Source organism: Macaca mulatta, chromosome 13 (assembly GCF_049350105.2).
Source record: "Macaca mulatta isolate MMU2019108-1 chromosome 13, T2T-MMU8v2.0, whole genome shotgun sequence".
Classification (NCBI taxonomy): domain Eukaryota; kingdom Metazoa; phylum Chordata; class Mammalia; order Primates; family Cercopithecidae; genus Macaca; species Macaca mulatta.
The window spans coordinates 92,709,529-92,722,903 of NC_133418.1; the positions used below are offsets into that span (position 1 = coordinate 92,709,529).

The 13,375-nt window shown below is 40.8% G+C and overlaps 1 protein-coding gene and 1 non-coding gene across 3 annotated transcripts in view; one reads left to right on the plus strand and one right to left on the minus strand.

Moving 5' to 3' along the window:
• Nucleotides 1-13,375, minus strand: part of SLC30A6 (solute carrier family 30 member 6) — a 58,823-nt gene that overhangs the window by 6,193 nt on the left and 39,255 nt on the right. For both annotated transcript variants that reach the window (XM_077959775.1, XM_015112066.3), the window contains 3 exons: nucleotides 13,154-13,256; nucleotides 11,224-11,271; nucleotides 8,581-8,649 (listed from right to left, as the gene is read on the minus strand). In XM_077959775.1, the coding sequence (XP_077815901.1) occupies nucleotides 8,581-8,649; nucleotides 11,224-11,271; nucleotides 13,154-13,256 (220 nt within the window). The remainder of the gene's footprint in view (nucleotides 1-8,580; nucleotides 8,650-11,223; nucleotides 11,272-13,153; nucleotides 13,257-13,375) is intronic.
• Nucleotides 3,655-3,761, plus strand: LOC114672090 (U6 spliceosomal RNA). Its single transcript, XR_003722280.2, has one exon. It is a non-coding gene; the product is annotated as a U6 spliceosomal RNA (small nuclear RNA).

Consider the following 13,375-nt stretch of genomic DNA (forward strand, 5'->3'; position numbering starts at 1 on the left):
GTGATCCTCCTGCCTCAGCCTCCCAAAGTGCTGGGATTACAGGCGTGAGCCACCATGCCTGGTCCATAAATTATGTGTTTAAAGTAGATAATACAATAGTAGGTACAGTAAATGATCCTATTTGCGCACACACACACACACACACACACACACACACACACACACTCCCCCAGCCAGAGAAACATGGTGAAACCCCATCTCTACAAAAATTTAAAAAAATTAGCTGGGTGTGGTGGCACACATCTGTAGTGCCAGCTACTCAGCTACTCAGGAGGCTGAGGTGGGAGGATTGATTGAACCTGAGAGGTTGAGGATGCAGTGGCTGCACCACTGCACTCCAGCCTGGGTGACAAAGAGGGACCTTGTATCAAGAAAAAAAAAAAAAAAGAATTCAACCCCATTTACAATATCCACAACAGAAATAAAATACCTAGAAATACATCTAACCAAGGAGGTGAAAGATCTCTACAAGGAGAACTATGAAACACTGTTCAAAGAAATCACAAATGACACAAACAAATGGAACAACATTCCATGCTCATGGTTTGGAAGATCAGTATCATTAAAATGGCCATACTGCCCAAAACAATCTAGGATTCAATGCTATTACTATCAAACTACCAATGTCATTTTTCATATAACTAGAAAAAACTATTTTAAAATACATATGGAACCAAAGAAGAGCCCAAATAGCCAAAGCAATTCTAAGCAGAAAGAACAAAGCCAGAAGCATTGCATTACCTGAATTCAAACTATAAGGCTACAGTAACCAAAACAGCATGGTACTGGTAAAAAGACAAAACACATAGACCAATGGAACAGAATAGAGAACCCAGAAATAAAGCCATATACCTCCAGCCATCTGATCTTTGACAAAGTCAACAAAAGTAGGCAGTGGGGAAAGGACTACCTATTCAATAAATGGTACCAGGATAGCTGGCTAACCATATGCAGAATGAAGCTGGACCTTAACTTTTTACCATATAAAAAGATTAACTCAAGATGGATTAAAGATTTCAATTTAAGACCTCGGCCGGTTGCTATGGCTCATGTCTGTAATCCCAGCACTTTGGGAGGCCAAGGTAGGCAGATCACCTGAGGTCAGGAGTTCAAGACCAACCTGACCAACGTGGCGAAACCGTTTCTACAAAAATGAGAAAAAAAAAAAAATTAGCCGGGCATGGTGGCAAACACCTGTAGTTTCAGCTACTTGAGAGGCTGAAGCAGAAGAATCACTTGAACCCAGGAGGCAGAGGTTGCAGTGCGCTGAGATCGCGCCACTGCACTCCAGCCTGGGCGATAGAGCTAGACTTAAGTCTCAAAAAAAAATAGACCTCAAACTATAAGAAACCTGCAAGACAACCAAGAAACACCTATAGAATGGGAGAAAACATTCGCAAACTATGCATCAGACAAAGGTCTGATATCAGAATCTATACAGAACTTAAAAATTGAACAAGCAAAAAACAAATAACCTCATTAAAAAATGGGAAAAAAACACGAACAGATACTTCTCCAAAGAAGTCATACAAGTGGCCAAGAAACATGAAAAAAATGCTCATCATCACTAATCAGCAGAGAAATGCAAATCAAAACCACAATGAGATACCATCCCACACTAGTCAGAATGGCTATTATTATTACTATTATTTTTTGTTTTCTTGAGACAGAGTCTTGCTCTCTTGCCCAGGCTGGAGTGCAGTGGCACAATGTCAGCTCACAGCAACCTCCACCTCCCGGGTTCAAGCAATTCTCCTGCCTCAGCCTCCCAAGTAGCTGGGATTATAGACCCATGACACCATGCCTGGCTAATTTTTGTATTTTTAGTACAGAGAGGATTTCGCTATGTTGGCCAGGCTGGTCTTGAACTCCTGACCTCAGGTGATCCACCCGCCTCAGCCTCCCAAAGTGCTGGGATTACAGGCATGAGCCACTGCGCCCGGCCAGAATGGTTATTATTAAAAAAACAAAACAAAACAAAACAAAAAAACAACAGATGCTGGTGAAGCAGAGAAAAGGGAATGTTTATACACCGTTGGTGGGGATGTAAATCAGTTCGGCCACTCTAAAAAGCAGTGGCTTTTCTCAAAGAACTTAAAACAGAACTACTATTTGACCCAGCAATCCCATAACTGGGTATATATCCAAAAGAAAATAAATCTTTCTACCAAAAAGACACATGTACTTGGATGTTCATCACAGCACTATTCACAATAGCAAAGGCATGGCATCAACCTAGATGCCCAATAACGCCTAGGATTGATGGGCACCTAGGTTAGACTGCTTAAGGAAGAGTTTGAGACCAGCCTGGACCATATAGCAAGACCCTATCGTTATAAAAAATAAATTAACCAGGCACACATATGCAGTCCCAGTTACGAGGAAGGCTGAGGCAGAAAGACTGCTTGAGCCTAGAGGGTTGAGGCTGCAGTGAGCCATGACTGTGCCCCTGCACTCTAGCCTGGGTGACAGAGCAAGACCCTGTCTCAATAAATAAAAAGTAAAATAAGACATAAATAAAGAAAAATAAAAGTTAAAGAAACAGAAGGACAGAGACAAATATCAAGGATAACAGTATTTATCTCTAGATGGCAGGATTATTAAGGATATTTACTCTCTTTTTTTATGACTTAGTTACAAGTTTTTATTTTCTTAACAATTGGGTACTATTTGCCTAATAAAAACTTAAAAAAAATATATATATATATATATATATATCATAGATGGCCAGGCATGGTAGCTCATGCCTGTAATCCCAGCACTTTGGGAGGGTGAGGCAGATGGATCGCTTGAGCTCAGGAGTTTGAGACCCGACTGGACAACATGGCAAAACCCCATCTCTACAAAAAATACAAAAATTAGCCGGGTGTGGTAGTGTATGCCTATAGTCACAGCTGCTTGGGAGGCTGAGGTGTGAGGATGGCTTGGGCCCATGAGGCAGAAGTTGCAGTGAGCCAAGATCATGCCACTACACTCCAGGCTGGGCAACAGAGCCAGACTCGGTCTCAAAAAAATAGAGTAAATAAAAGTAAATAAAATGTCCAGCAGACACCCCATTTTGGTTTCTAAATAAACACAGATTTTCAAAAATCAAAAAAAATTCTTACAAAACATAAACTGCAAATAAATTAGCCAAATTGTTTAATTACAATGCATCTGAATCTATGACTTGAAATACTAAATACAGAAAAATAGTAAGAGTTACTGTCAATCACGAGACAGAGAAAATACCTATATTCCTTGAATTTGACTTCTAGTTTATTACTTTTAGCTCAGACAAGCCATGTCTTGAAATCAAGTCATCTTTGATTTTTCCCTTTTCCTTTGCCACTACCATTCACAGTTGTCACTACATAAGTATTAAAGATGCCATATCCTCTTTTAGTCTGATATGGAAATCAAAGTAATTAAAATAAGGAAACTATTTTCAGAGTATGAACTTGAAAAGTCTCCTATAATCACAGTGCATGCATTAATCTATGGCTTTTGTGACATTAACTTTTAGTAGCTCAAAAGTTTGTGTTATTAAATTCCTGGCTCTTAACCAGGGACTTCATAGGTGTGGTTTTTAGATGCCAAGTTCTGGGCTGATGACTACATTCTTTGTGTTTATAAGCCATCCAACGTCATTAATACAATTAAAAGAATTGTTAAGTGGTCACTTTGGCAGCACATATACTCAAATTGGAACAATACAGGTAAGATTAGCATGGCCTCTGTGCAAAGATGACATGCAAACTCATGAAGCATTCCATATTTTAAAAAATTAATCTAAAAAAATAAAATAAAGGAAAGAATGGTTGAAAATGAACCATAAGACTCAAAGTGTGTAGTTCTAAAAGGCATTCTAGAAGGCAATTTGGGAATCTGCATCAAAAGCCATAAAAAAAGTGAGTATTTTCTGATTTATAAAAACTTCTAAAAACTAATCTTAAGAAATAATCATGGATATTTACAAAGCTTATCCCATAAGAATGTTTATCCCAGGCTGGGCACGGTGGCTCATGCCTATAATCCCAGCACTTTGGGAGGCCGAGGCGGGCAGATCACGAGATCAGGAGTTCGGGACCAGCCTGGCCATCACAGTGAAACCCTGTCTCTACTAAAAATACAAAAAATTAGCTAGACGTGGGGCATGGTGGCGGATATCTGTAATCCCAGCTGTCGCTTTGCAGAGTCTACAAAATGAGAGATTCCAACCTGCTGAATCAATAAAAAGGTTTTAACTCTGTGAGATGAATCTACATATCACAAAGCAGTTTCACAGATAGCTTCTTTCTAGTTTTTATCTACTTGGGAGGCTGAGGCAGGAGAATTGCTTGAACTTGGGAGGCAGAGGTTGCAGTGAGCCAAGATCATGCCATTGCTAGCCCAGGCAACAGTGTGAGACTACGTCTCAAAAAAAAAAGTTTATCCCAGACCTGTTAATATAGGAAAAATAGAAGATAATCTAAATATTCACTAAGGGACTTATGAAATAAATTATGGCATATTTAGATAATGTAAAACTAAGAAAACTAAAAATTACGTTGGACTCTTGCAAGGTGGCAGCAGTGGTGGCAGTTTTTGAACTGCCTCAAATATTTCCATTAAAACAAAGAAGGTAAAACAGCAAAACTGAAAATCTATGGACAATATCCACAAAAAACTAGGTAACCCAGTACTCCTATGAAAACCCAAATACAAGCTATGAGACCTTCAAGGTAACACAGTCTGTGCAGCAGGAAGCAACAGCACATCTGACTGACCTAAAAACCCCAAAGCGGCTAAGAAGACTTAATGGAAATCTAGGACAGCCAATAGGAGAAAAGCAGCTGAAACCGGGAGGAGTTTTGCACATTTCAACAGTGGGGAAATACACTGGGTCTGCATTAAGGGCTGGAATAGTCTGAGTCCTATGAGTTCTCAAAAGTAACCAGGCAAAGCTGCCCTCTAGAAAAAAGCCCCATATAAAAAAGAAACAATGGCAAGAAAATCCAAACTGAGTAGTACAGTTCAGACAAAGGATAGAAGAGGTTCAGATAAAAACGGAAGGCAGGGCCAGGCATAGCGGCTCGTGCCTGTAATCCCAACACTTTGGGAGGCCAAGGCAGTAGGAGTGCTTAAGGCCAAGAGTTCAAGACCAGCCTAGGCAACACACCAAGACTCAGTTTCTACAAAAAAATTTTAAAAGCTCATCTGGGCATGGTGGCGTGTACCTGTAATCCCAGCTACTGGGAAGGTTGAGTTAGGAGGATCACTTGAGCCCAGACATTTGAGACTGCAGTGAGCTATATCTGTACCACTCACTCCAGCCTGGGTAACAGGGCAGGACTCTGTCTCTTAAAAAAAAAAAAAAAAAATGCTGGGCAGAGTGGCTCACAAGACAAGCGGATCACCTGAGGTCAGAAGTTTGAGACCAGCCTGGCCAACATAGTGAAATCCTGTTTCTACCAAAAAATTCAAAAATTAGCTGGGCATGGTGGCATGCATCTGTAGTCCCAGCTACTGGGGAGGCGGAGGTTGCAGTGAGCCAAGATCATGCCATTGCACTCATTCCAGCCTGGCAACAGAGTGAGACCCTGTCTCAAAAAAAAAAAAAAAGAAAAAAAGGTAAAAATGGCAGAGAGGAACAGGGCCAGAATAAAAAACTTTCTTCTTTTACAAAATCATCAGAAGATGGAGCTCTAGACCCATGAATCTGTACACACTACCCTAAACCATTCCTAATTTTAAAGTTCAGGAAAACTAACTTCACATAAAAATGAGGAACAGAAAAGGAGAGAGGATCAAATCCCACAAAAAGTTATACAAGAAAAAAAGAGACTGTAAAACAGATTATAAAAGATCACCAGACAGATAAAACTACGTCAGATAAAAACTATAACCTACTTTTTAAAAACCAGCCAAAAGATATAAAACAAGAACATAAATCAGAATTAGAAAACCTTAGAAATGAGATGACAATTATAATACAAGAAAAAAGATCACTTTAGAAATGAAGACTTACCCAGAATAAATACAAACAAGGAAACATACAGGTATACTTTAAGAGATATAAAAGGTTAAAAAAAAAATCAAAAGTAAATTAAGAGAATATAAGAATTTGAGAGAAAATAACAATAAGAAAGGCAAAGATCCAACATGTTCAACATGTACATAACAGAAGTTTCCACAAAAGAAAACCAAAGAAAGAGAATAGAGCAAAAATTATGAACTATAATTAGATGTTTTAAAAAATTATTTTTGAAACAGCATTATTGAAAGGGTGTACTGTGGGCTGAGCGCAGTGGCTCACGCCTGTAATCCCAACACTTTGGGAGGCCAAGGCAGGCAGATCACTTGACGTCAGGAGTCCGAGACCAGCTTGGCCAACATGGTAAAACCCCATCTCTACTAAAAAAAACAAAAATTAGCTGGGTGTGGTGGTGTGCACCTGTAATCCCAGCTACTCAGGAGGCTGAGGCAGAAGAATCACTTGAACTCAGGAGGCAGAGGCTGCAGTGAGCTGAGATTGCACCACGGCACTCCCACCTGGGCGACAGAGCGAGACTCCATCTCAAAAAAAAAAAAAAAAGAAGAAAGGGTGCACTGCATACCTGAAATAACTGATGCGGAATGACCAATGCCAAGATGTAGTCTGGTAAAGGTACTGAACTTAAAAAAAAAATCTTTTGGGCATCCAGGCAAAAAGATCAAGTCACATATAAAAGGAAAAAAATTAGACTATTATTAGGCATTGTCTCAGAAATGCTTCATGCCAGAAGTAAAAGGGATAATGTATTTTTAAGAAACTTGAAGCAAATGTGTACTGAAGAGTTTATATCCAGTCAAACTAATTTTTAATTATAATGTCCACAAGCTGCTTTCAACATTCAAGAATTTAGAGAATATTGTTCCCAATGGCCCCTTCTAAAGAATTTACTAGAGAAGTATAGTGTGATGGGTCCCCCACCAGGTAATTGGAGGGTGTATGTCCGATGCCTGAACTCTGAAGGCCAGGCAGTGAGCCAAAGCCATGGTGCCCAGTCGAGGAGCAAGCGACCCTGAGAACCAAAGCTTTTAGAGAGCATCTGAGACCCTACCGAGGAAAACAGTCTCATTACATACATACAGTAGGCAAAGAGCGAGCAAATTAGCTTAAAAGCAGCTTAGAAATGGGAGGTGGGTAGATTTCTAAAGCTGTCCTGCTACTTCCCAGGAGTGCCCCGTAGGTAAGTCCTAATAAACTCACCTACTGGCCATGCTGAACCTGTCCAAGTCATTCTTTGGTCTCTTGACACTTTGGTCACTTGGCACCTTCCCAGTAAGGAGGGAGGGGATGTTACAGTCTCAAGTTTTTCTTCTAATAAATTTTAGACATCCAAAATAATGAGAGAGGGAAAGAGCTGGGGAAAGTGAAGGTGAAGAAACCATTTTCCCACTACAAAAGCATAGCCTGAAACTAAACACTGCAAAGTGGGTAACATCACTGACCTGCTGGACCAGCTTTGATCTGCTTATCTATAAATTTGTGCTATATTAGAAAAATCAAATCCTATTTTTTTTAAATGATACTGTAGAAGAGTATTTAATGACATAGAAAACGGTTCATGATAAATTAATTAAATGAAAAGAGCTAATTATAAAACAGCCTGATCTCATTTCCTGTTTTTTTTAGAGATAGAGTCTCACTCTGTCACCCAGGCTGGAGTGCAATGGCGTGATCTTGGCTCACTGCAACCTCCGCCTCTCCTGCCTCAGCCTCCTGAGTAGCTGGAATTACAGGCGCGTGCCACACCACCATGCCCAGCTAATTTTGTATTTTTAGTAGAGACGGGGTTTCACCATGTTGGCCAAGCTGGTCTCGAACTCCCGACCTCAGGTGATCTGCCCACCTTGGCCTCCCAAAGTGCTGGTATTATAGGCATGAGCCGCGCCCACTCCATGATCTCATTTTCTAAGGAAAATAAATGTATAAACACCAAAATGTCAACAGCAGTTTTCTTTAGATAAGATTACAGTGCTTTACGTTTTCTGTATTTTCCTCATCATTCCTAACCGTGTCATAAAAACGTCTCTCTGGTATTGAGGTTCAAACTGAATTAGAAAATACGAAATTTTATGCTGAAGCAAGTTGTGTTATTGCAGTTCTTCAAAATATTCAGCAAACTCTCCAAAATGAGAACTGCAGTTAAAAAAGAAAGCAATTGCACTTCTAATTTTTAAAAACATTTTATTTGGGAATTACACTGACTAAAAATTTATCTTATCTGGACACTCTTGTATTATTACCATTAACATGTTTGAAGGAAAAAAAATAAAAACATTCTTCTATTGTTGGGATTACATGTCTGTAATCCCAACACTTTGGGAGGTTAAGGCGGGAGGACTGCTTGAGGCAAGGAGTTCGAGACCAGCCTGGGCAACAGAGTGAGACCCTGTCTCTAAACAACAAAAAATCCCTCAATTAGGTAATTGAATTCATGTACATTTTAGACTCTGCTTAACATAACTAGGAATCCAAAGGCTCCAGAAAATTTTAAAGAAATACTTTTTTTCAGTTTTAAAACTGGAAGACTATTTTAAATTATAACTAAAGTCATATGTAAACGAACATACCAATGAGCCAAAACCTAGGGTCCAAAAATGTTCATTTCGGACTTCTAAAACTCCATCCAAGGTAGATACCTAACCAAAAACAGAAAGAGGTGATCAGAGTTGTCTGTACTTAACATATCCAACACAGTTTAGTCACATTATGGACTTAGGCATAGCCAAATCCTGCACGAGGACACTCGTTAGCTAAGAGAAGTTTCAGACCACTCAAGATACCATTCCTGTTTGTTCCATACTGACCCAAGACCTTGCTTTCCTAGTTTCTTGTTTGCCCCAATTCTTTTAGAATCAGGTCTCCACTGCTCAGTTTTAAACCCCTACCCCCACCAATTTATGCAACAGTGTATGGTTCTTTTCATTTTATCAATATGGAATATATTTATATCTAGCACTTTGTGGTATCAGATTTTTTACTTAATTTTTTTGTTTTCTCAATCACTTCTTTCTCTGAATTCCCTTATAACAAAGCTCTGCACAACACAGGATGTTGTTTGGATGTGAGTCTAGAAGAAATTCCAAGGCCAGATATATTGCGTGTAGCTCACTGGTACAGTGGCACAGGACACATACCCAAGGCCAGGCTTCACTAGTTGAGAGTAGTACCCAGTTATACTGGTAAAAGTGGCCTCTGTGACACTGACAATCAAAGGTTTAAAATAGTTTCAACATCAAAATAGTTCATTATTTTATTTCTTCATTAGTCAGTAGGTGGAAATTTATAACAACTTAAAAGAAAGTCTAGGCTGGGCACGGTGGCTCATGTCTGTAATTCCAGCACTTTGGGAGGTTGAGGTGGGCAGATCACTTGAGGCCAGGAGTTCCAGACCAGCCAGGCCAACATGGTGAAACCCTGTCTCTACTAAAAAAGTACAACAATTAGCTGGTGGGGAGCAGAGAACATGGCACTGCACTCCAGACTGGGCGACAGAGCAAGACTCTGTACCCCCTAAAAAAAAAAAAAAAAAAATCACAGCATTTGACTGGGCACAGTGGCTCATGCCTGTAATCCCAGCACTTTGGAAGGCCAAGATGGGAGGACGGCTTCAGGGCAGGAGTTCAAGACCAGTCTGGGCAATATAGTGAGACCCATCTCTTTTTATATATATATTTTAAAAAACAACCAAAGGCTGGGCACGGTGGCTCACGCCTGTAATCCCAGCATTTTGGGAGGTCAAGAGGGGTGGATCACTTGAGGTCAGGAGTTCGAGATCAGCCTGGCCAACATGGTGAAACCTCATCTCTACTAAAAATACAGAAATTAGCCAGGCATGGTGGTGAGAGCCTGTAATCCCAGCTACTCAGTAGGTTGAAGTAGGAGAATCGCTTGAACCCAGGAGGAGAATTGCTTGAACCCAGGAGGTTGCAGTGAACTGAGATCATGCCACTGCATTCCACCCTGGGTGATAGAGCAAGACTCAGTCTCAAAAAAAACAAAACAAACAAAAAAACAGGCTGGGCACAGTGGCTCACGCCTGTATTCCCAGCACTTTGGGAGGCTGAGGCGGGTGGATCATGAGGTCAAGAGATCAAGACCATCCTGTCTAACATGGTGAAACCCTGTCTCTACTAAAAATACAAAAGTTAGGCCAGGCACTGTGGCTCATGCCTGTGACCCCAGCACTTTGGGAGGTTGAGGTGGGTGGATCACAAGGTCGGGGGTTCAAGACCAGCCTCGCCAAGATGGTGAAACCCTGTCTCTACTAAAAATACAAAAATTAGCCAGGCATGGTGGTGGGCACCTGTAATCTCAGCTGCTCAGGAGGCTGAGACAGGAGAATCACTTGAACCTGGGAGGCGGAGGTTGCAGTGAGCCGAGACTGTGCCACTGCACTCCAGCCTGGGCGACAGAGCGAGACTCCATCTCAAAAAAAAAAAAAAAAAAAAAAAAAAACAAAAGTTACCTGGGCGGGCCAGGCGCAGTGGCTCACGCCTGTAATCCCAGCACTTTGGGAGGCCGAGGCGGGCAGATCACGAGGTAAGGAGTTCAAGACCAGCCTGAACACAGTGAAACCCTGTCTCTATTAAAAATACGAAAATTAGCTGGGTGTGGTGGCATGCACTTCTAGTCCCAGCAACTCACGAGGCTGAGGCAGGAGAATCACTTGAACCTGGGAGACGGAGGTTGCAGTGAGCCAAGACAGCACCACTGCACTCCAGCCTGGGCGACAGAGCGAGATTCTGTTTCCAAAAAAAAAAAAAAGTTAGCTGGGCATGGTGGCACATGCCAGTAGTCTCAGCTACTCTGGAGGTTGAGGAAGGAGAATCGCTTGAGCCTGGGAGGCGAAGGTTGCAGTGAGCTGAGATCGTGCCACTGCACTCCAGCCTGGTGACAGAGCAAGACTCCGTCTCAAAACAAATAACTAAATAACTAAATAGAATAAATAAAAATCACAGCATTTATAATAGGTTGGTCGTTAGGCCATTACCTTCCACATTTACTTCAAGTGAATTTGATTTCCAAATTGAACAATTTTTAATTCTTCATATTTTTCTGTTTGCCACTATATTATGGCTCCTAGTATGTTACTGTGAAGAACACGAACTTCCCTAAAATAAAATTCTAGGTAGAGGTGAATAAAGTATTAAAAGTATCCACCTTTTCAATTTCCGATATAAAATAAAATTTTATTTACTATTCCATCTTACCTCTCTGATGAGTTTGTCCAACTGACCAATAACATGCGGTGGTGTTGTCTGGGGAAAAATACAATAAAATATGAATAACGGCGGGAGGAAAAAAGTTTGCCAACAATGGTCCTGAACCTGCTCCCCAAAAGGATTTTAAGCCAGCCTTTGCTTTGACAGGTGTCCTATCATTAGAGAAGAGAGGTTTCAACTGGCCCCACTAGTGGAGCAATGTCATCCACTGGCCCATACCTGTTTTTCTATCTTGAAGACAAGATAAAAAGATAAATAACACTTAACCAACCAACAAAAAAATCTTTGGGAAATGGTTAGAAAGGTAATATTTTGTATAGGGCATAGCACTATGCAACTATTATCTTATTGTTTTTATTGTTTCCGGAGATGGAGCTACTGCCTTAAGTTTTGGAAAAGGCATAAGGGTAAGACAGAAGTAACCACAGTGCTTACATGCACATCTAGCCCTGGGAAACTGCCTTTCTATTCAGGGTGTTCCTATTGTTTCAGTAAGTAGCAATGTGTCATTTAAAATTTTAAGTTTGAAATTTTAAAGTCTCACTAACTCAGTGGCAGGAAATAATAAAATAGTCATAACCAGATTACACAAAAACCAGAGCACATTACTGAGGGAAAATAAATATCTAAAAAAAATTTCAGGCTGGGTGCAGTGGCTCATGCCTGTAATCTCAGCACTTTGGGAGGTTCAAGGTGGGTGGCTCACCTGAGGTCAGGAATTTGAGACCATCCTGGCCAATGTAGTGAAACCCCAACTCTACTAAAAATACAAAAATTCTAGCCATGTGTGGTGGCACGTGGCTGTAGTCCCAGCTACTTGGCACGCTGAGGGAGGAGAATCGCTTGAACCCAGGAGGTGGAGGTTGCCGTGACCTGAGTTTAGCGCCACTGCACTCCAGCCTGTGCAACAGAGACTCCGTCTCAAAAAAAAAAAAAATTTTAAGTAACATTGTTTTCACTTGAAACATAATAATAATTTTAAATTTATGATTTTGTCACATTATAAATACAGGAGGATTTGTGCCTATTTTATGGGCTAATGGACTTTCATCAAGTTCTTACTATATGAATTTCAGAGATTATTGTTTGACTTCATTTCTAGCAGGAGCTTCCAGTAACTAAAAATTTCACAATCTGTACTGTTAAAGGGAGGGCATTAACAAAACATTTTGTTTTGTTTTTCTGAGATGGAGTCTTGCTGTGTTGCCCAGGCTGGAGTGCAGTGGTATAATGTCAGCTCACTGCAACCTCCGCCTCCTGGGTTCAAGCAATTCTCCTGCCTCAGCCTCCTGAGTAGCTGGGATTACAGATGCATACCACCATGCCTGGCTAATTTTTGTATTTTTTTAGTAGAGACAGGGTTTCACCATGTTGGCCAGGCTGGTCTTGAACTCCTGACCTTGTGATCCGCGCACCTTGGCCTCCCAAAGTGCTGGGATTATAGGCGTGAGCCACCTCGCCCGGCCAAAAAACTTTTTGTAATTAAAAAGTATGGCTGGGCACAATGGCTCTCGCCTATAGTCCCAACACTTTGGGAGGCCATGGCAAGAGGATCATTTGAGCCCAGGAGTTTGAGATTAGCCTGGGCAACATAGTGAGAGCTCATCCCTACAAAAATTTTTAAAAATTAGCTAGGTGTGGTGGTGTGTACCTGCAGTCCTAGCTACTCAGGAGACTGAGGTGGGATGGTCCTCTGAGCCTGGGAGGTCAAGGCAGCAGTGAGCCGAGATCCCACCACTGTACTCCAGTCTAGATGACAGAGCGAGGCCCTGTCTCTTAAAATAATAATAATAATAATAAATTAAATTAAATTAAAAAATAAAAATTTCACAATCTGGTAGAAGAACACATGCAACTTTTTAATCTGGTAGAAGAACATGGCTAACATTAAGCATGTACATTGGAAGAAGAACCTTACCTGGAGTAAGACTTTCCCACTGTACACACTCATGGGATACATAGTGCCAAATGTCATCAAGGCAATGGCTATAGCAGAGGCAGTGTCTACGGCAAAATAATTACTAAAAGAAAAAAACAATTTTACATTTTAAATTTATATCTCACTGAGCATATTACAACTAAACCTCCTGAACATTAATTATCTAAACCAACAGGACACAATTTTACCACAATTGGCTAC